Source organism: Primulina tabacum, chromosome 5, assembly GCF_025594145.1.
Source record: "Primulina tabacum isolate GXHZ01 chromosome 5, ASM2559414v2, whole genome shotgun sequence".
NCBI lineage: Eukaryota > Viridiplantae > Streptophyta > Magnoliopsida > Lamiales > Gesneriaceae > Primulina > Primulina tabacum.
Window position 1 is genome coordinate 4,986,240 of NC_134554.1, and position 23,699 is coordinate 5,009,938.

The 23,699-nt window shown below is 34.5% G+C and overlaps 4 protein-coding genes and 1 pseudogene across 9 annotated transcripts; 1 reads left to right on the top strand and 4 right to left on the bottom strand.

Moving 5' to 3' along the window:
• Nucleotides 1–113: 113 nt before the first annotated feature.
• Nucleotides 114–4,433, bottom strand: LOC142545778 (importin subunit alpha-9-like). Of its 5 annotated transcripts, XM_075653148.1 has the most exons (11): nt 4,164–4,433; nt 3,612–3,834; nt 3,320–3,473; nt 3,078–3,180; nt 2,469–2,653; nt 2,140–2,219; nt 1,577–1,727; nt 1,165–1,246; nt 995–1,053; nt 601–906; nt 118–423 (listed from the first exon to the last, which is right to left on the bottom strand). In XM_075653148.1, exons 1-11 carry the CDS (start codon nt 4,213–4,215, stop codon nt 256–258), a joined length of 1,563 nt encoding a protein of 520 aa, XP_075509263.1. In that variant the 5' UTR covers nt 4,216–4,433; the 3' UTR covers nt 118–255. The 5 variants fall into 5 exon arrangements, with proteins under 5 accessions (XP_075509264.1, XP_075509265.1, XP_075509266.1 ...); XM_075653147.1 differs by having other exon boundaries at nt 115–906; XM_075653149.1 differs by lacking the exon at nt 4,164–4,433 and having other exon boundaries at nt 114–906; nt 3,320–3,465; nt 3,612–3,819.
• A 2,482-nt stretch (nt 4,434–6,915) lies between these two features.
• LOC142545779 (L-type lectin-domain containing receptor kinase VIII.1-like) lies at nt 6,916–9,710 on the bottom strand. The gene has a single exon (XM_075653153.1). The coding sequence runs from the start codon at nt 9,244–9,246 to the stop codon at nt 7,066–7,068; it is 2,181 nt and encodes a 726-aa protein (XP_075509268.1). The 5' UTR covers nt 9,247–9,710; the 3' UTR covers nt 6,916–7,065.
• Nucleotides 9,711–10,797: 1,087 nt separating this feature from the next.
• Nucleotides 10,798–11,616, bottom strand: LOC142547429 (peroxidase 21-like; annotated as a pseudogene).
• A 1,181-nt stretch (nt 11,617–12,797) lies between these two features.
• On the bottom strand, nt 12,798–14,028 carry LOC142545780 (uncharacterized). Its single transcript, XM_075653154.1, has 2 exons — nt 13,615–14,028; nt 12,798–13,517 (listed from the first exon to the last, which is right to left on the bottom strand). The coding sequence occupies exons 1-2, from the start codon at nt 13,858–13,860 to the stop codon at nt 13,005–13,007; spliced, it is 759 nt and encodes a 252-aa protein (XP_075509269.1). The 5' UTR covers nt 13,861–14,028; the 3' UTR covers nt 12,798–13,004.
• A 4,264-nt stretch (nt 14,029–18,292) lies between these two features.
• Nucleotides 18,293–20,581, top strand: LOC142545781 (zinc finger protein JACKDAW-like). 2 transcript variants are annotated; one of them, XM_075653156.1, is made up of 3 exons: nt 18,293–18,808; nt 18,927–19,320; nt 19,570–20,581. In XM_075653156.1, exons 1-3 carry the CDS (start codon nt 18,664–18,666, stop codon nt 20,537–20,539), a joined length of 1,509 nt encoding a protein of 502 aa, XP_075509271.1. In that variant the 5' UTR covers nt 18,293–18,663; the 3' UTR covers nt 20,540–20,581. The 2 variants fall into 2 exon arrangements, with proteins under 2 accessions (XP_075509271.1, XP_075509270.1); XM_075653155.1 differs by having other exon boundaries at nt 18,297–18,808; nt 18,921–19,320.
• The last annotated feature ends 3,118 nt before the right edge of the window (nt 20,582–23,699 follow it).

Genomic DNA, 23,699 nt, shown 5'->3' on the forward strand with positions numbered 1-23,699 from the left:
AAATATATAATATTATTTTTAGTTATGCTTACCTTCGACGATAAAAATGTTCAAAATACACGTGTGTACAAGTATGACCAATACTAAAATTATAAATAATGAAAATTTAAGTTTCAAAATATAAAAACCATTTAATTTAAAACATTACAAATCATTATCAGTAGCCCAACATATCCAACTCACGTATATAATAACATTACAACAATCTACAAAAATAAGGCAAAAAGCTATGAAATTGTTCAGAAAAAGCGTTTATTAGTAGTCATCGAGCCCGTAGTCCTCACCGAAGTACTTGTCAACTAACTCGTTGGCCATGTTTCTTATGTCTTCGTTCTCGTGAAACTGGTACCTTTCCATGGCATCAATACCATCTTCTGCTTCAACAAGCTTCGGTCCTTCACCATTCGGCATTCCTCTTAGGACCTGTGAGAATGAAGCCACTAAAATTATTGACGAAGAGTCCAGCGGGGAGAGGTGACCATTAGCATCGATCAGGGAAAACATATAATTCCAAGATAGATTTGTAACATTTTTCTGCTCTGGATGTGACGATCGGGTTACTAGCAAACCTTTTTCTTGTTTAATGAAAGATTTATTTACCAGTTCCATGAATTGAAGGCCGATTCTTGCAGCTTCGATATCTGCAGATCTTACTAAGTTGACGAAACCAGGGAGGATTCCTCTTCTGACAAGAGAAACTAAATGCTCAAGAATCAGTGAAGGCCTTTCTGATCCTTCCGCAGGGGAAACACAAAGGTTGCCTAGAACATATGCCGCTTCCTTTCTCATGTCAAATGGTGCGGTTGACAGAAGATGAATCAACGAAGGAACGGCTTCACTCGAATGTATTAATTTTTTATGCTCGACAGAGCCAGCAGCTATATTAGAAAGCGCCCAAGCAGATTCCTACAATTTATGGAGAATATAACGAAAAGTTAAAACAATGTGATGGAATAAGAGAAATCTAACAAGTAAAATACTTCAAATATCATGCCTTTTTCAGGACTCGGTGTTCGCTTCTCAAACATTTAACCAATGCTTGGATCGCATTTACTGCATGCAAAACATCGAAAAATTAACAAACTGATGCCGAATGTTGTTAGGTCATATGGATCACAACAATTGGCATTGTAAAAATAAATGCAGACAAGATTTAATTTTAACCTGTGGTCTGATGGTCAGCAAAAAGGACATTATTGGTTAAACAGGAATCAGCAGCCACTAGATTTCCTAAACTCCGCAGAACCTACACAGACAGAAATCATGACAAGATGACAGTGACAAAAACAACGCAATTCATCGCATTAGACAAGCCTTAATGTACAACATACTACCACTTCTTAGGATATGAATGGTGGAAAATATGACAGCGTTTCGCTAACGCATAAAAGTTATACTACATTCGACTCTAATATCCGCTAGAAACTTCTGAGAAATGAAAACCAAACGAATAACAGGAGTTGATTTAGCGCCAATCGTGTAATATTAGCAGATAAAAACTCCTTTGACTTGGTTATCAAGGATATTCTTTAATAAGTCTTATAAAACTATAATGATCAATCATAATGCTTGTTACCGGGATAAGAAGTTGCAAACTAATTGATGATGCCAGTCTATCCACAAGAATTTGTAGAAGATCGCTCTTTGCTAAAATATTGGTCGCAACATCAGAGAGGGCGGTGAGATACACGACAACCCATGCCACTTCAGTCACCAGTTCTTCGTCGCTGATAAAAAATCAAGTTGGAGTCACAAAATTGAGACAATTACATGAGTGAGAGGAGAATGCACGTGACTCACTACTCAACATATTGACACAAACAGAAAAAATTGATTTAAGTATCGTCCACATATAAAGATTTAACCAGCAGAAGATCACATCCTATCAAGATTTATAAAATTATAAAAGCAGAAATGTGTATGATATTTGCTTCTCCACAGTGCATTAAAGTATCAACTATAATTCTCATCCAACATTTTTAATCATTTACCTTTCTGCTCGAAGTAAGCTACTCAGAGATTATGCAACATCAATTTTACAAACCTACTTACCTTTACTCAAATTAAGGCTCCAGGACATTTTCATATATAGCTCTATACACTGATTAAGAGTATTTTAAATACTGAGAAATTACTTACGCCTTCTTCAAGTGCCGAAGAATTGAATCAAGCACCCCATCAATTCTTATCGTCTCCGTGGCAGCTTTAGAATCAGGTCCCTGCATCCATAGATACCACATCCCAGAAAGAATGATTGATTGACAAAATTTACTATCGTTCAATTTATATGCTTCAAGAATTATTAGCGGCCTATAAGATGCTCAAACAAATCAGTGCATCCGGAGAAAAATAAACACAAATATGTGGCACAAATTCTAGGAAGAAGGAATCAACTGAATACTAACAAATCATGAATATAAGAAGCAAATGCTTTAATACCCCCTTTGATCATTACACACATTCACCACCTTGATTAAATTAGATAACGCCCATGCAGCCGTTCTCACAGTTGATCCCTTGTTTGACAGCATCATTCTCGCGAGAGGCGGTAAAGCTCCTTGTGAAAGCAATACATTTCTCAGCTCCTCTCCTTCCCCCGCAACATTTCCCAATGTCCAAGCACATTGCTCTGCAACAGCCAGTGCACTCTTTTCTGCGAAAAAAAAATTTCAAATACTTCAGTTTTATGTGACTTACCACAATTCCCACAGTAATCGAGTTATTTTCGAAAATTTTAGTTTAAGAAAGTATATCAGATACCACAATTTCCTTTTATGGGCCGATAAAGCAAAAAGAATTATATTTCTAAAGACCACAAGATGTATGCGATGGTGATGAAAGATGAGGTCAAGTAATGTTATTCCAGTTTCTTCTCTCCTTTTCTTGGATCGGTAATATCACGGATCATAATGATCCAGAGAAAATGACTATCCACAAAAACTGAGACTGTTTCAGGCAGTAAATCGTTAATAGTGGTCCTGTAAAGTTCTATAAAACAATTTATAGATCACCACTCAAAAAAAGAACTAAAAAGAAAATATGCTGACGAATAATATAAACATCCACGAACCACTAACCTCCCAAGTGGGCAACAAGTAATGGTAATGCAGGAAACAGGGCTTTTGTTTCTTCTGGCTTTCCAGCCGCCATATTTGTCAGACACCAAGCTGCTTCGAGCAACTAAGATATTGTCGTCCCATGACACAAAATTAGAAAGAAATTGGGTTGGATTCCGTTAAACATCAGGCAAGAAGAAGAAGAAACAAGCAGTATCCTTCATAGCAAAAAGAATTGGCCAATATGAATACACTCATTGAACCTGTTCATCAGGTGAGCCAAATGAAAGACATTGAACAAGAATAGGCATAGCTCCAGCTTCAAGAGAAGCTTGGACCGGAGGAAATTCAGATCTTGACAACAGTCTTCGCAACTCACGAAGTGCATAAACTCTTTTCTGCATGACTCCTTTTCCGCTAACAGGGAGTGACACTATATAAAGCACGATTCTTTGTTTTTTGTGACAATTCTATCTGTCACTTTTGACACTATTCCAGAGCAGTAAGAATGAATTTAGACACATTCTATAGCCAAATACAATTAACTTGACTTACTGATATGTAACAGCATGCTTCAAATCTTCTACAACTTTTAGGGTCTGAGCCTCCAGGAGTGATGGTTCTCCATCCATCATCAAGTTGTCATCAATAGGAACATCATTGTCACCAATTCTAACTCCGATTCTGCATAAACGCTTTGCACGCATCAATGCTTCTCTTCTCTCCTTACCCACCATGATCGCTTGCTCCCGTCTCTTCTGTGCCGCAACACTCCCCACTATAAAACCAACCGGTACAAAAACATATAAGTAAACAAAGCAGTACGCGATGAGAAAAATAAACTTGACCAAACTAAGGCGCGCCGTGCGTCGTAATCTTGCGAAGTTTGGGGTTAATTCCATAAGAAAAACGTAAGAAAAAGAAAACACATAAAAACTCTCTGCAATCCACTGCATATGATTGAAAGCACAAGCGAATACATCTTCACAGCATAATATCACATATACTATAGCATTTCCAGCCTGTTTCTCATATTTTTGAAGTGGTTTCTTAAGCAGTAACACAAAGCACACACATGCTACCGGAGAGAAGAAGAAGAGGTTTCACCTGATGCCTTGACAGGATCCCTTTTATGAGGCGTGGAGGCTTCCTCTGCCATTTTTGCTATTCACAAATCACGACTGTCAGCCCATGACTTGGGAAATTTTCTGCGGTAGCCAAGGAGAGAACACAGGGTTGGTCGAAATAAATTTCGCGGGGGCTTCAATTGATTTGATTTGATGGTTTTGTATCAAAAATTGGGTGATTCGTTGGATCCTTGTCTGCGTACAGTGTAAACAAATTTGCTGTACATATCCGGTTTACGGTGGGTGGCTGGTGGAGCTCGTTTCAGACGTTTTATATTTATATTTAATAAAATAATAATAATTAATTCATATGATTTACTTATTATTTGTATCAGTATTATTAAGTTTTTGTTTAAATAATAAAAAATAATTATATTTATCAAAATATTTAAAAAAACCTGAGTAATCCGATTTCTTGATAAAATTCAATTTATTATATGACATTTTAAATTAATATAAATTATTTAAAAAATCTCTTAATTTGGATACAAATTAATTCGGTTTTTGCAGTTCCTTTTAGGGAATTTTTTTAGAAATGGTTTCTTGTTGGACTCGACCCATTTTCCTTATTTTATTTTTTCCATATATTAAATTTAGATTTTACATTCTCATTGAAATTCTTGACCTGAAACTGAAGACATAGACATCAACTATTCATTAATTATATATGATACATTTTATAAAAATATTGATTCTAAAACATAATCTTGCTTCAACACGATCAAATTTTAAATATAAAATATATTGACTCGAAATAAGTCACCTAAAAAATTAGAAATAATTAGAATTAGCCCGTGTCCTTGTAACATTGTTTCTTAAAATATGAACTAATTTTCGGTTCAAAAGGTGAAAAGCAGATATTTAAAATAAAATTTAAATCAAATTAAGAAATGCTTTATTTCTTCATAATTAAAAAATATGAATTCTGGTACAGATAGTAATTTTTAAAAAAAAAAAATTCACCAATGTATTTAAATATTAAATCACCTCTATTTTTAGGAAATATCTCTAAATCGAGCTTAAAACAATTAAAGTTTTAATTTTTATTCCGTATTTTTGTTAATCGAGACGTGAGGATAAAAGTTTCAAAGACAAAAAAATTATTTTTTAATCATATATTAGAAAATCGTAATACCCATGCTCTCTTCAAATTTGAAGCTTCATTCCGATAATAATTTAAAGAAATGTGTTATTGAACACGAAATCCATCAACCAACGTGAGCATCCGTTTCCTTTAGCATTTTGATTATTGATGACATTTTAATTGGATCATTGCTGTTGATCCTTGACCTACCTAGTCAACATCTCTTATATGTAAATATATATTATACTGAGTCAGTCGTCTGTTTCGTAGCGATGGCTTGAGTTCTCGAAAACCCGTGAGCAAGTAAACTAGAAGAGTACGCCATAATTATTAAATGTAATAATGACACAATTCTAGTATTTTTTGTTTTCAACGACTTGGTAGATGTTATTTTTATGGATATTGTTCTCATCCACTCAACACATGACACGTGTGCTGATGGAAGAATAATGACCACCCTTCACATGTTATAATTAAACGAGTAATTATGATTTATCCATTTAACACATACGTGATGTGTTAGAGTGAAGACGAACACTATCTACGTAGATAGAATGAACAAAACCGTCTTGAACCTGTCAGCCTATTTTTCGTGCAATATAATTTATTGAATTTGGCATCGTTTTCTCATAAAAGCCAAGCATAACAGGTACATTAAATAAATTTGGATCACATATATTCAGATATATGTTAGTGTCATGCAACGATGTGATGAAGAACTCGAATTGAAGGCCGATGAATGAATAAAGACGAGAATTTTCAGAACTCGAGCCAAAAATTTTTTATCCAAAAAAATATATTTTATCATCTCCTTCTACCACTTATATTTATACTGCAATAAATAAATAAATCATATCGAATAGTTATTGTCAAACTAAATCTATCCATCTGCCTACATCCTAACACATAATATAGCATTTGAGCTTGAATTACATAATTCTTTTGTGTGTGTGTGTTTGTGTGTGTATCATAAATGCAATTCATTTATATGCATACTTGCAGGGACAATCCGACCTTTTTTTTTAAACACTATAGATCCAATACATAAATTAGTAGTCTAGACAGCATACATGCATGTGCTAAGTTAAAAAAAATAGTTCAAATGACTACAAGATATGATTTTTAAAAAAAAAAAATCAGTATACCTTTTTATAATATTTATCGTATTTGCAACAATTTTGTTTTTAAATAAGTGATTAACTTGTAAATCATGGAGAAATGAAGAAAAACTAGAGGTGAATGACGTTTGAAAACAAAAATGAAAAAAATGAAATAAAAAATGAGTAATGTTTCATAAATAAATGATTATAACACCAATTTTTTACTAAATTCACGAAATAAAAACCTTTTGGATTTCTATTAAATTCAAAAAACCAGTAATCACATTTTCTAGTGATGACAAACAACACCGCCTTAATCGAATTATGTACACAAGAAAATCTTCAAAAAGATGTTAATAGGCCGTTCTTCTTCCAATCACATCACTGGCTCTTTCTTATTTTCGCTTTTGTCAAAAATGGTGTTTTCATTAGCGAAAGCAACTACCAACCAACCTGCAAACAAAAAGTCAAGGGACCCTGTGCAAGAAATTGACCACCATTTATTTCATTAGTCCCTCCTCGTTTCGTGTCCTAATACTTGGAAAAGATGACACTTGAATCTTCAAATCTCATAACATAGTACGTACATTAGGCTAAAAATAAAGTCAATAATGTTAGTTACAAAGTTTAAGTTAATCCATGTATATAAGTTAGCGAATAGAGAATCCAAATTAGCCAACCGGAGTAGTTATCACCGTTCACACCAAGTCTAGGCCGTGACTGCTACCACCACACGTGAAACTATTTTCAGATGAGGATGTGGAAAGGGTGATCATCTCATTCAAATCAGTAACGCTATCTTGCAAGGTCATCAAAAGGTGGGATGTGCTAAAACTCAAAGTTGGCTTAGTTCTTGGTACAATTGGGACCTCAGCTTCACCCACCAGCATTTGAACCACGACCCTCATCGTAGGTCGAGCCATTGGGTCGGGATGCGAACATACAAGCCCTACCATTAGCACTCGTCTCATCTCCTCCTCATTGTACTCGTTCCCGAGCCTCGGATCCGATGCCACCATCAACCTTCCTTCTCTGTGCAAACTCCACACCCATTCCACCAAATTACTACTCACCCCAACTTTTCCTACCCCTATAACCTCTTTCTCAATAGGCCTCCGCCCACTTGCCACCTCTAGGACAACCGCTCCATAGCTAAAAACGTCGGTTTTCTCGGTTGCTCTGCCAGTTAACAAGTACTCAGGAGCCAAATATCCCATTGTGCCTGCAGCCACAGTGGCATCCGGAGACTTGTCATGCTCAATCTGCCTAGCTAACCCAAAGTCTCCTAATCTTGCATTGAACCCTTCGTCTAACATAATGTTGCTGGCCTTGATATCCCTATGAATCACTTGATTTTCACACTCTTGGTGCAAATATGCCATAGCCGAAGCGACACCGAGTAAAATCTTATGCCTATAAGGCCAAGGTAAAACCATTCTCGACTCGAACAATGCCTTGTCCAGACTCCCATTTGCCATCAAATCATAAACCAACAAAATTTCACCCTTCTCGTGGCACCAACCTTGAAGCCTAACAAGATTTCTATGTCTAAGTGTACCAATGATGGACAACTCGGATAAAAACTCGGCCTTCCCCTGTCCGCTGTGGCTACATCTCTTGACCGCCACAATTTCACCCGTGGCAGGCAATATACCTCTGTAAACCGTTCCAAATGCACCATGTCCGATGACCCGATGAGAATCGAAATCTTTCGTAGCAACTTTTACCTCCTTGTAGCTAAATTCCCTCGGCATTTTGATCACATCCGAAGCCAGTGTTGTCTCGGGTGTTTTTACACCATTGACTTTCTTGGAATAAGCCCATATGAATGCTACGGCACAAAATACCAGGACGAATGCCCCGGCGGCGGCGGTGACAACTCCGACGACCGCCCCCGGCCCATCCTTACATAGCTGGTTGTGGCATTTCCCACTATTTTTTTGAGTTTCTTGTATCGCTGCCGTGTCGTTATGATCTGATTCCGTAGGAGTCGAAGAAGGCGGCGGCGGTTTGACTGTGTCAGCCGTTGGATTCATTAAATTAGCCGGAGGTGGGGGCGATCTCACAGTCGGAAACACCGAGTTGTAACCTGTATCCTCGTCGAAAAAAGAACTGAAACTCCACCACTCAATGCTGTGGATCTCCGTGCTCCCCTGGGTCGACCCGGAAAACCCGATAAACATGAAATCGTTCAGTATGTACTCGTTTAAATCAAAAGTGGTGGATATGATTGGTTCTTTCGGCTTCATGTTGGAATACGATACGTACACATTGATGATCCGGGTTGACCCCGAATAATCGACCCACGAGTTGACCAGATCTCCGCTCTTGAGATCGACTTCGATTATATCCAAATCACAAACTTGGGTTGAAATCATAGAGTTCAAATCCAGTCCCACATGATTCCCGTTGATGTCCTTGAATTGAATGTCCATTTGAGTGTCGAATTCCACAGCCACGACGCCGTTCTGGGTGTTCTTCCGGTCCATGACACCGAGAAAGCCTCCGGCGTCCCCTATGAACTGATCGTCGGGCGAAATTACGAAAGCCAAGCCACCGCCGATGGAGGAGGGGTTCAGATTGGTAATGGAGAAAGAAAAGAAAGAGGAAAAGCTCGCGGGGTTCTGAGTCCCCGGATCACGGAACTTGACGGGCTTGGAGTATAATACCTTTCCTGCGCCGGCATTGGGGACGGTGAGATCTCGAGTGAGCCTCACGGTCCCATTGCTCAAATGCGCGTCTCCGAGAAGCTTCAAGTTGGTCAGAGTCAGCGTCCCGAAGTCAAATTCAGTACTCGAGAGGGTATATCCGGCGAAAAAGAGAGACAAAAGCAAAATCCTTGCAACAATGAAACAAAAGCCACATGAAAGAAGCGACATGGTTAAATTTTCAGAAAACCCATCAAAAAAATTCTTGGCCTCAACAAGACAGAATTATTAGAGGATAATAAGAAGAAGAGTATCGAATCAAAAGGAAGTAAAAAAAGATGGAGATCTTTTGGAAACTTAAGAAAACGACAATGTAAAAAGGAAATCAACTAAGGAATAGTAAGTGTGGACAAAGGTGGGAGAAAGGGAATCCAAAGACATGTGGATGCCACGTGTTTGATGCCAACGGTAATATTTTCAGCCCATTCCCCCTACCAACATTTTGCCTTGTCGCGGAAAAAAATGAAAAATCTTTTAGGACACTAACGTCTAGGGAAATGAGCAAGCTTATACCCTCTTTCATAATCCCAATACCAACTGAGAAAAAATTCCAAACAGAGGAAGGAATGTACAGCAGAATTCATCTTGTTTTGGAAAGGCAAATATAACATATTCCGTTATTTGGATGGGACAAAATGGAGTGGCCATCTAAGCCTATCATCATCCTTTATCCGCAGTACCTTTCAATTATTTTCTACTTAATAATAATTAAATAAAAAAAAAAAGAACTCGTTTTCATTGAAGAAACAGAAGTATGCAACAAAGCGATAGCATGTGGGTGACAGTTAACAACAAACAGCTGTTATGTCACTTGCAAGAAAATCAACTTGCAAACCATTCTTTTAATATCACAATTTATTGGTATAAAGAAAGATAGGGATCATGGTTTCAAACACAAATAATACAATTATATTAAATTTCCCTACACACAGACTAATTAGAAGTTGAAATTTTAATTTATCACCATTTCGAATGTGGATCGTCATTTCGTGTATTTTCTTGAGTTGTGCATCATCGTCTTCTGCTATATTTTGGCTAGTCTTCTGTTAGTTATATAGCATACATCAAATTATTTCGTGAGCTCTCCTTGTATCAGTGGAACCCACCAAAATTTGGTTAATATTCTAGATTGAAGTTGATATGCCATGGATAGGTCTACTACCCTTGGTCCATCCTTAGCCCAAATAGAAGACATGCTCATCAAAGGTCCATGTATTCTCATATTAATATCAGGTTTGAGTGTTCAGTCACTATATTATTTTTCAGCAGTACCCTTAGCTGCTCTCCACTTATATCTTCGGTCTCTTACTTAGGCGTCGGAGGGGTTATGCCGTAACATCCTCCCAACCCCCTTCTAAAGGTCTTCTTCGTGATTTCAGGCTCAGGACAAATTCGAAACATGCGTCTGGACTAGTGTCACTCGTTGGAATCGGACCCTAAATTTCTCGTGAGTATCAAAAGTGATTTTTTTCCGGGTTTCCTAAAATTTTATATAATCAGTGGGAAGATCGATCGATATTTTTAAGCTTCAAAACATGCTATATTTTCAACTTGTCTAGCTGAAACCTAAAACACTGAGTGTGACACTCACTGTGAATTAAAAATATAATCAAGCAACGAAGTTTATAATAATAGATTTGAGTTGATTTTATACAAGGCCGTGACATTCATTAATAGACCTTTGGCCATGAAATGAAAAAGACCAAAATTAAACCAAAGTTTTCATCTATGATTAACATACCGAAAATCAACTCTAATCTCTCCATCATCCCCTATGATGGGATTATTTTCCGATAAAACAACTAGAGCCCTTGAAAATTGCTCTCGGAAATAGCCATTATCCGAAGCCATCTTCTCCACGAAGGGATACGTATTAGGAGCCGAAATATACGTATTAGGATCATAAACCAACTGTTGATAAATGACTAATAATCCTCTATGATTCAGAATATTTTTGTAATACATGTTCTCAAGGATCATCTGGGTTATAGGATCACTTCTTGCATATTCTACAGCCCTTGGATCCGGACTGGGAGATGAGCATCGCCCTTCGAGTTATTCGTCGTAGTCTGGGTCCAACGTTGGGTCAGCGGTTGGATAGAGTCGGTGGACAATGTTCCTCCAGTGAACTCGTCCTATCGAGTGTGCACCTAGAAACAAAGTGGTTAAATATAAGATTTTTTAACAATATTCAACTACATATCTTTTAACCTAAAGCAGCAACGGTTAATCCTTCGGTCTCAACACCAATTGATTGGAATCTTGAAAGAACCAAAGACATGGTATCATCGTGGTTAGGAATAAAGTTTTCAGTTTCTTCCAAATAGCATATCTTGCTATCCTTTCTCCCTGTCTTCATCTCAACATGTGGCCCTCCCAACTATAATATATAATAATTCCAAAACAAAAAAGAAGTCATGGCCTTGATCATAAAATCAAAAACTTACTTAAATAGAAAAAAAAAATCATTCAAAACTCTCTCTATATATAGCTTACCAAATCAACACCATCTCTTGCTGAAAGAGCCGCAAAATCAGGGAAAATAAAAATATATATATTTATCCATTAACACAAAATGTATGCATTGTTTTTTGTCAAAAAAAAAAAAAAAGAGGAACAAAGAATGCATTATACATTATCTTAAATTTATCGTCGCTTCGTGACATCGAACAATGCTATTGAAAAAACACCAAGCCTCGCATGAGAGATTCTTGTTACAACGCAAAACATAATTAGACTGACTAAGAAGAGTAAACATTTTAATAAGTCAGAAAAAATTATTGCAAAGTCGTGCGCACAAAAAATGTGAGTGGTACATGAAAATTTTCCTTAAGTGGAGCTATATTGTACAATTTGACAAACAATAATGTTGGCGGTTTGATGAAATAAACAACAAAGTGAACATATCGTATATGTCATTTACCATTTACCTTCTCTTTCATTGACATTTTCTTTTTCCTATTTTCAATTTTTAATATCTTATTTTATATAGTTGAATAATTGAAAGATATAAATAATTTTTGCGCCAATACATAATGATTAAAGGAGGTATTGAATTTAGAGATAAATTCGTTCATTTCAATTAGGATCGTTAATAATTACATAATAAATAATAGAATTTTTTATTAGAGAGATTATTATATTTTCTCGCTCGAAACATATTCTTAAAATAAATATTTAGTTAAAAAATTGAATTTTCGTTTTGAAACGATGCAATTGCTTATCCGCGACTTCTACGCTCGCTAAATGTGCCAAGCAAAAAAGGTGGGTTCTTTAGTGGGCCTCTATTATAAAGAACGAAGATGAGCCTCTTAAGTAATTGCCCATGTGACGTACTTGAAGTCCAGCTCACTCTATTGGGCTCAATAAATTTATTTCAAGTCTGGGCCTTTTTTAAAATCCGACACCTTCTCAGTGGGCTTACTGCATGTATATAAATTCGACCCGTTTAGTGGCATATCCGTAAAACTTCAGAGAAAGGAAATGTTCGGGACGCTGTTTGGACATTTAATTTTTTTCACATTATTTTTGAATTAATATCAAAATATTTAATTAGATTCCTAAATATTGCTTATATTTTAGTTATTATTATGCTTAAACAGACACTGAATTATCTAAAATTAATGTATTTTTTTAGATGAGAAGGTAAATTTTGTAATTGACTGTCGAACTCAATAATTTATCTTAAATTTGAGGTTGTGATGTTAGATGAACTAAAAAAAAATTATTTCAATAATATTGTACAACAAAACAATTTAATTTCTCACCCATCCTTTTCAATCGATAAAAAAATATAGATATACTCGTTTGCGCAAGTAAAACGACGATTAAGAAATTGACTCGAGTTTTTCATTTTAGTATCAGGGTGAGACCAAGCCGGTCTCGACTCGAGTTTTTGGAAGAAGAAAAGCGAGTGGAGATTCTCCAGCTTATCGAGATTCTGGGTGAATCGCGGATGCCACCATTCTAGCCCAAAACTTCAAGTGTTTCTTCATATTCGCAGCAGTTGAAACCCTAGGAATCCTCAGATTCAACAACGGAGATTCGGGTCTTTTTATCAGCCACGCCTCTGATAAATATGGCCTCATCACCCCATTTGTCTCGCCAACTTCTTCTTCATCTTGTTCAGTGCCATAATCACAATCATTGATCAATAATTTCAAATTACTAGAGTCGTTTTTGTACGCTTGGATTCTCTGTAATCCAGGGATTAAGCTCATTATGCGTCTGTTCATGTTTTCTTTCTTGAAAGTGAAGCCCAAATCCATGAAACCCTTCACTTCTTCAAGCTCAAGCTCCCCTGAGCTCTTCCAACTCATCGTCTTCTTCAATATTTTCGTCGATAAATCGAGGTACCTGGTGTTTCTTGATTCTTTTCGAGCCATTCTTGTTTGCTGTGTAATTTCTTCATTGCCAACCCTTCTTTGAATGCTGGCTTTTTCCTTCAGACGATCGAACAAAAGAATAAAAAAGGGTACACAAAAATATGCTTGTAGTGCGTGTTTAATTTGTTTCTTATCTAAATATTGTATTACTTACCCGCTGAGCAGAATTATTCAATATTATTACAGATGGTACAGGTGAAGTTTCTTGGCATGTGATAACACAAGTACTCTGGGAGGTGTTTTTGGACAAATAATCAGGTGATATTGTGTGGGGCTGCGTGTATGTTTTGGGGATTTCAGGGAAAAGGAACGAATAGGGTTTAGGAAATAGGATCATTTGGTGAAACCAGAGCTTGTCCATGGCTCTTACCAGGCAAATTACACAGTTTTCAGAAGCCATGATAAAAAGGGAACTTTGAGCATACAATGAATTGGTGCGTACGAAATATGTTGATAATACATTGTAAGATGTGAAGGTGGTCCTTGGAAAAGGGAAGGTGTGGTGGAGAAAACAAGCCTGTGTTATTAATGTATTTCACATGCTCAATCCACAGGCTTATCCATAAAGACAAAAAGATTCATCAAGTGTGCGCGAAATATGTTTTTAATTTGTCTGCCTTTTCGACTGACAGTGAAATTGCCAGACAACTATTCCAAGTAATTACAAGTGATGTGATTTAGCAGGAATGCTATGTATCAACTTTAATTACTAAGACTATATATAGCTCATAATCAATCAAAATGAAATGAAATATGATATGGTTGGATCTATAATTTTAATAAATTATGGTGATGGAATCGACTTCGTGGCGTAACATGAAATTTAAAATCGTGATCAAGTTTATGTTGTTTAGGTTTATTTATTTATGTATAATATAAGGGATGCAACGGAACTGGAGATGGTCAGATGGGGCATTTGTTCTAGTGGTATGATTCTCGCTTAGGGTTCCCTTCCAACTTTGTCTTTTTTAATTTTCAGTGGGTCACTTAATTTTACATGGTCCAGAATAACACGGGCTCGTTTACAGTTCTACTTTGGCTCAAGAAATGTCTCAGGATCAAATAGAGTGAGCTGCTATGGGAATTTACAAGATCAGCGGACAACTCTGGCCGAGATACGATCACAACCATGTTACTTAGTTGCATCACAGACTTGAGTACTGCTGTACATATATTTTGTCTCACAACATTGAATAGAGTTCTCGAGATTTGTATATATAGACTTGAACAATCCTCTCCCTTGAGCTAACTTTTGAAGTTGAGTTATGTCTAAGTCTCAATCTTACATGGTATCAAAGTTTAGATTCACTGTTATGTCTTGAATGACCCATAATTGAGCCATCCATTGATGTCTTACGCTCCAGTTGTTCATTATTGAGCCTCGATGTTAAGATATCACATATCGGTTTGATAGATGTCTCGAGGGTTGTATATATAGATTTGGACAATCTCTCCGTCAACGTCCCAATTTTAACAAATTTCAATAATTGTTCAATATTCATTCATTGCCATGTTTTTTCACCCCCTGAAAAATCGATGCTACATCACGTATATATTTCAGCCAGTATATCACTCACCATTCATTTCTTGTGAGGCCTCACAAAATGAACGGACGGTTATGACTTATGATAGAATTTCCCTGTTCTTCTGTAAAAATTGTTCGAAAATTCTGACAGGGTACCTGTTTAATTTTGTGTTTCTCCTCCTCCCCCAGATTCTCATTCGACAAAATTTAAATAGACGCAGATGCTCTTTTTTACTTAAGTTCTTTAAATGCCCATCATGCGTAGAAAATGGTTTCACCCAAATAGGAACGTTTTTAAATCTACAAGCAAGGTCAATATCATATCAAGTTATAATTTTTCTTTTTCTTTTTCAATTTTTTTTTTTAAAAAACAATATTTAATTTTTTAAAAAAAATTAAAAAAAGGTGATGATATATAATTCGCCTCAATTATTGAGATAGAATACTTGCATTGGATACTCCTATGATTATGATTTTATTTGTTTATATAAATAGACATGAGAATGTGTGTGGTTAGCTTAGCCCCAACAAAATGGAATCCTTTGCGACGACCATAAGTAAATTAAACCTGCATTAATTCAACTTGCTGTCTCTATTACAATTCATTCTCTCCACAAAAAGAATATATAAAACCAATTAAATCACGACCACATAATTAATTCTACGAATGTATTTTCTTTTATGTGAATCTATCTACTTTACAAGTCCACTTGTCCATGCTACAGCTTGGCCCTCATACCTCAATATAGTGTTTTGACCTGAAAAATACACCAAAATTATGATTTTTTTTTTAATTAGCAATTTTCCGTGATCGATCAAGTTTTAATTTTTCCGAAGAAAAATCTCAAATTTTTTAATTAGAAGTTCGTGGTTCATAGGGATTTGTTTAGCCATACAATATAGATGATAGGCACGTTGAAAATGCGACATTGGAACGCAAATTCGTTGATTGGTAGTTAAAGAATATTTTTTTAATCATTATTATTTTCCATAAGAATATAAATTAATATATATTAGAAATAATGTTACGGGAATATAGAGCTTTGAATTCCAATAATTATTTTCGATGATTATTAATATAACTTGACTCAAACGTGGGATGATAAAAGAATGTTGAATTCATTGTTCTCACTTAATGATACCTGATTATACCCTGTTAAATTTAAGTTATGATATAAGAATTTATCGCGATTAATTAAATAATAAATCAGAAATGATATATCCAAGATTTTAACTAATTGAATGTTTAGAATGCAAAAATTTTTGTGAGATGATCTCACGAATCGTATTTTGTAAGACGGATCTCTTATTTGGGTCATCCATGAAAAATATTACTTTTTATTGTGAATATCGGTAGGGTTGACTCGTCTCACAGATAAAATTCGTGAGACTGTTTCACATGAGACCTACTCTTTATAGAATCATTAATATTTGACACATGATTAAAATAGACGAATATTGTGGAAGCTAATTTTTTATTTACATATGAGCATTAATAATTTTGATTTATACACACAAGCAAATGTTTAGCCACTTCATTTTCTTTCTTTTTTCCAAATTTTGATTTTTTTTCTTGATGTTTTTTTATGGAATTTATGTAAATATATATAGAGAGATATTATTATGGATTTGTGGAAATTAAAATCCAAGTGCATGAAGGCAAAAGCAGTTACATGCTGAGCATAAATGTAAAATATTCTTTGCCCGAAATTTTGAAAGAAATCAAAGCTATTGATATTCGTTCCATTTTATTTTGCTTCTGTGAGGCATATATTCGTTCAAAATTTTTACTGAAAATGTCAGGAGAAATTATAATAAAATCGAATACATACAGACGATGGGACCCAAAGTCGACAGCGAGATAGAGGAGAAGAGATTCACGGGTGCATGGCTGCGAACCCTCCTTGGGAATATTCAAAATTATATTAATTCCACACGCACACTCTATTATTTATACACAGAAATATATACATACGACACATTAGGAAATGTCTTGTTGTTGTATGCTAAGAGCAAACTTTAAATGGATCCTGAATGTGATCAAAGAAAAATAAACCTTATATTACAATATTTGAATCAGAACGTAAAATAATAACTTAAAAATAATAATATTTTTAGGTCGATTAATTAAATTTGAGAAAAATTGGTAAATTACATTTTTACCTTTTTAAAATGTGTCAGAACATGCAGCGTCCTCACACGTTAAAAATCACAAGTAAGCTGGACCGTTAAATTTTCTTTTCCTTTATAAATTGCCAAAATGAACATTTCAAAGCACACATCACGTTACGTTTGCTGACAGGTAGTCTTTACTTTTGTAGATTCCCATGCATATTTACAATACACGAAAAGGGTCCAACCGTTAATTATGGTGTAATCATTTTATTCTCTGATTGCATGACTTATAAAAGGCAATTTACTTTTAACTCTTTTGCTTTATAAAAAAAAATATTTATGAGGAAATTATAATATACTCAATTTCAGATGCTCCTTTTATTCAAAAATAAATAAATAAAATTTAGATGCTCCTTCTTACGTTAATTAACCGAAAATACAAACCGATAACGCATTTCTATAAACGAATCTAAATAAAAACTATCATCTTGATAAATAAAATTTAATTCGTATTTGTTTACTTTAAATATAAATAAATAAAATAAGTAGTCCTGTGTTGTGTGCATCATTACGAGACCGGACCAGACCTGACCACACCAGACTAGACCAAATTTAATCCTTTCCGAATTATATAGTAATGTTACTAAACCACTACGATAGTATACATGATTAAATCGGTTCCAGATTTGTAAGACTGAGTGTACAACCCATCCAAAACCGAGTCAAAATGAAACGGATTGCACCGGATTTTACCGAACTGTTGACCTAATTAGAAAGAAGTAATATCGGGTCGAGATCGGTTTGAAATCAATTTTTTAAATCTTCAATCAGTTTGTAACTAAACATATAATTTATTAAGTAAACATACAATTCCAGACCGGATTGGAGTCGATATGGAGCAGATAAGATCATGTTACCGGACCCAACTGATTCTGATTCCGATTCCGGATCAAGCTAGGTATTTATATTTAAAATTAATCAAATTCAATTAAAATATCGGATTGGTTCAATCTTAAACCATATTAACCGATTTCGGATTGAACCCTCTGTTTTAACCATTATAATAATAATTATTATTAATATTACATTTTCTACCAAAAGAATCAAAGAAAAAGCTAGAGTTTATTTTGAAAAAAGAATTATTTAGGCTAGAGGGATAGAGAGGGGCACACTCAAGTAGGTATAGCTAGCTAAATCTATGGCTGACCGACTTTGAAAATAAGAGATAAAAAGAGAGATAAGAAAGGCTGCAATAGATACAGAGAGAACAGTGTTTGGTGGTTAGAAAAAGAGAGGAGATATTCTCTTTAGCTTTCAATTATTTTCGGTGTTTTCTCTTCAAATCAAATAAATCTCTCCTCAATAAGAACACTCACGGATCCTGCTTTCTCTTTTGGATGCAAACCTCTCACACTTTATGTCTGATTTTTGGGTTCTTTCTTGTTCTTTTGGCTCAGTCTGATACAGATATATATCCTTACATATATGAAGGATTTGGATAATTTCACAATACCGATTAATAATTCAAAATCTTTCATTTCTTGAGCTTCAACCCTTTTACAAATGATGTCTGGTGAAGTGTTTTCTGCTCTTAATTCAGCTTCTGCAAAATTCTTTCATCAAGAATCTGAAGTACTAAACCCTAACCCTAGCTCCAACTCCCAACCTATATTAGCCAAGAAGAGAAGAAATCTACCTGGAACCCCTGGTAAGTAGTATGTCTCTATATTATTTGTTTTCTAGGTTATGTTAATGATATTTTTGGCTTAAACTTTGTTCTAATTAAGCTTAATATTCATTTTTTTCGCGTGTTTTGAAAGATCCAGATGCAGAAGTTATCGCTCTTTCGCCAAAGACACTTATGGCTACTAACAGATTCTTCTGTGAAATCTGCAACAAGGGTTTTCGAAGAGACCAAAATCTGCAGCTTCATAGAAGAGGCCATAATCTTCCATGGAAGCTCAAGCAAAGAGCCGACAAAGATCAAATCAAGAAAAAGGTTTACATATGCCCAGAAAAGACCTGCGTCCACTACGATCCTGCCAGAGCCCTTGGTGATCTTACCGGAATTAAGAAGCATTTCAGCCGAAAACATGGCGAAAAGAAGTGGAAATGTGAGAAATGTTCCAAGAAATATGCGGTTCAATCTGACTGGAAAGCTCATTCGAAAACTTGTGGTACTAGAGAGTATAAATGTGACTGTGGCACACTCTTTTCCAGGTACCAAATTTACAGACAAGTTTTGGTTATTGTTTTTTTAAAAAAGAAAACTAAGGTTTGGTTAATTTGGGTACATGAATATGTCGCAAGAATTGAGTATATTTGGTTAATTTGAGTTTTTTATTTATTATCAGGAAATGATTGGGTAATAAATATTGCCTCTGCACATGTAGTACGTACTTGTATTTAAATCGGTACATTCTTTGATTGGATTTTTTAAGTACGATTCTCAAATAATATTGAATACAGGAAAGATAGTTTCATCACGCACCGGGCTTTCTGTGATGCCTTAGCCGAGGAAAATTCAAGAAATACAGTTGGCTGTGGAATTAAAGATCAGAACTTCAGAAACGATCTAAAAAATCCAAATCTGATTAATAATATTCAACCTAATCTGCCGACTGGTTTCACCAACTCTGCGAGCGGATTTAGGCCAGAATTTACCAGTGCGGCACCACTCTTCATGGATCAAGATCAGCAGAAGCCAAGATTACCGCTTTGGTTGGATCATAATCCCAATCTCTTCATGCCTTCTGCTTCAACAAATTTTTCAGAAATAACGTCGATAACTTCCGGTGACATTTTCGGTTTAAATTCACCGATGGGAAATTATGCTAATCTTTCTCTATCGCCGTTGCCGCTCCAACCAAGCTTGAAGGAGGAGCCTCCGCTTATAAGCAAATGGAACTCAAATACGATGGTGGCCAATTCAGGGCATTCACTATATTCTGATCAAAAGCAGATCAATCACTGGAATTATTCATCCTCAATAGGATCAATGTCTGCAACTGCGCTTCTACAAAAAGCAGCTCAAATGGGCTCAACTAAAAGCAATCCACAATTCTTCGGTAACACGTCCGAAGCGATGCTCGATTCTTCTTCTTCTTCTCCGTTTCAAAACAGAAGCGAATTACATCGGGTTTTCAGGAAACAACCGAAGAATACAAATGCTGGTTCAATCATGAATTTCAACGCCTCCACGGCGAGTAACACGATCAATAACTCAGAGCCATCGATGATTCAGACACAAGGAACGAATTCACTGTTCTTGCATTCGGGCCATTTGCATGGCGTGGGGCATAGCTTGACGAGGGATTTTCTTGGAATGGGCGGATATGGTGGCGATGTCGTGACGTTCTTGCCTCAGGAACTGGCCAAATTTGCTTCCATGAAATCAGATATGGGGATGAGCCACCCCACAGATAATAATAATCATTAATGTGTATTTCCTTTTTATTTTAACAAAATTACTGTGAAGTTATTCTCTGCCGTGTATGTATATATATATATACCAGCTCGGAGGCGGTGTTTATGAGGGCTCTACGGGACTCTAACCCAAGCCCAAAAAAATATTATTTTTTTACTACTACTGCAAATTTTTAAATAGCACATCCCTTTCAGCCCAGCCGACGCTCATCCCCATCACTCGGATCTTTCTTGTTCTATGCTTACGTGGGCACAATATCGTGGATTCCACTCGCATGATTGTCATCGGCATAAATTAATAATTCTACACGGACATTTGGATATTGTATTATACATAATTATTACATATACACACACATATATATATCGTGATGACCTAATTAACACCTCTTTTCTGAAGAATTTTTTGAAGAATTTTGTTAAAATATATATATATAGGAAAGTCGAGATTTTTTTATTTGTTATTTTTTTAAAAATTAAAATATCACGGTACTCATGAGCCAATTATATGTGAAAGTTGCATCAAAGCCAAAAATGTCATGAAATTCAGTAATTTTAAGTATTATTCAATAATATATATTATTAAATGGTGTGAAAAGTATGTCTTTCAAGCTTTACCATCGAAGGTGAATTTAATTTGATAAAATTCATTTTATTTCTGGTATTTTCACGTGTAAATGAAATAAACTGTTTGTGAGCTATTCAAAGTTCAATTCGATAAAAACTCGATTGAGGTCGTTTATTGAGGCTCGTTAAAATAAACTAACCAAGCTCAAATTTTATAATATTCGGCTCGTGAACATGTTCGTTGGTAAGTTCATGAGTTATCTCTTAGATGAAAAATAATAGTTTTGATATTTGATTTATTGATTTAGCACATTACTTATGAAATATATAGAAAAATCTATTAAATTTTTTTATTATTAAATTTATAAATTTTAATAAGAATGTTATATTTTTCTCTAAATATAAAATTTTACTTTTTAATGAAGATCAAATATATAATTAATATTTATTCATATCGTTTAGGCTCGATAAAAGCTTGAATAAGCTCGTGAGCCATGAATATATTCGTTAAATAAAGCTCGAGCTCGGATCGATTATAAACGAGTCAAGCTCAAACATTCTGCAAGAGTTCGACTCGACTCGATTACGTACATCCTATGTATGTATATAGTTTCTAGATTTATATTTTATTGTATATGTTGATTACATTGATTCATCTTGTTTTGTCGTTACTTGTTTTTACAGCCACTACTAAGCGAGCATTTAATGGATATCTGCAATAAAAATGACTAATTTTAATATAAAAGATAATATTTTTTCATGAGTCGAGTAGGTGATTTTTCACAAAATTGATCCGTTAGACCGTCTCATAGGAGTTTTGTGCATGTAATTGCCTTTTTTTTTTTTATCAATAAAATTTATTGATTAAGTTCAAGCCCCGTCAACTATATATAATCCTTGGATCCGTCCTTGTACCAGCTATTGTTGCACACGATTTCCAGCCCTGATACAACTTATTTATCAAGGGAAATAAATTTATAGGAGATTGAAAATTAAATATGTAACCATTAACAAAAAGAGGGGAGAAATGAAAAGAGGCGCGGAAATCACTAATAAGCTACTACCACGGAACTAAATGACAAAATAATATACACAGTAAAATTGGATGAAAATTTTGGGTTTTATTGTAGAGAATAAGAATAACTAGCCATGGAACACACGCACTGCGACGAAAAAATAAAAATAAAATTTTAATTACCTTAGAAACAATATATATAATCGAATCTAAAGTAGTGTTTGAGAGATATTACAGGAAGCACTTACTAAATTCTAGTGCTATTGACTGTTTGTAAATGTCAACCACAACTCCTATGACTTTTATCCAAAAGTTAAAAGCAAGAAATATGATGATTTTTATTGCTTCTGTTTTTTTCGTTTAGGATTAAAATTACAAGTTGACATTTATATCCTTAAAATATTTATCATATAACGTTTATTTTTTTAATAATATTTTTCATTTTTATATAATTGCGTTTCTAGGATTTTTTTTATACATATTTTATGTATTTATACAAATTTTGTCGTTTTTTAACTTTTATTTATATTAATTTTATATATTTTTTCGAACGCTTATGTTATAAAAGATAAATTAATTTTAATAAAATATTCATAATTTAATAATAATTATATAAACAAATTGTTGATGATATGAACATCAGATTTTAGATAACTAAAATAGATCGATTTTATATAGTTTAAGGATATGATGGTCAATTATTTAAAAATTAAACTTGTAATCGATTATTCTCTAAACACTCAAATTTTAGCTTGTATTAGTTTTAGACTTCTATTTTCAGACCCTCACTATTTTAAATTCTCACCAATTTCAAAATAATCATTTTTAAATAAGAAAAAACTCTCCAAAATCCTCCCTAAATTTGTGTTTCATTGGTTTTTCAAAGTCAATTTTACTACCGTTTTCTTTGAAAATTGGGAAAGTTAAGTGACTGATTTTGGACAGTTTTTCACGGTTTCGTCTTGAAGAAGAAAATCATGTATTCATACGTTGGGTTTATGGGAAGTCCCCAAGGTAAAATTACGGTAATAAAATTTATTTTTGTTGAAAAAAATAATAATAAAGGTATATTTGTAACTTTAATCGCCCAAGGTAAAATTACTGTAATAAAATTTAATTTTTGTTAAAAAAAAATTAATAAAGGTATATTTGTAACTTTAATCGCAAAACAATTTTTTATTGGTGCTCACCTTCCATCTTCACGAGACAATTTTATCTTTGTATAAATTATATCCTCAAAATCTTCAACAAGTTTACAATAAGATACTCTAGCCCAGAACAAACAATGCAATAACGAACGGATAAATTTCTAAAACAAATTTTAATCATTGCTGAATTTCATATATGATTGTCGAAATCTTACAGTAATTTCATCATATTTAGAAAGGAAAATTGCATTTTTAGTCTCTTGTATTTACGTTTTTTAATGATTTTGGTCTAAAATGCTTATGCGACACACTGACATTACATACTTCATTATCGCATTGGTGTCACATCAATGTCATGTTGAAAAATGATTAAAATTGTTCAAAAAAAAGTTACGATGTAAGATTAAAAATCGACAGCATAAATAACCAAAATCTCAAAAAGA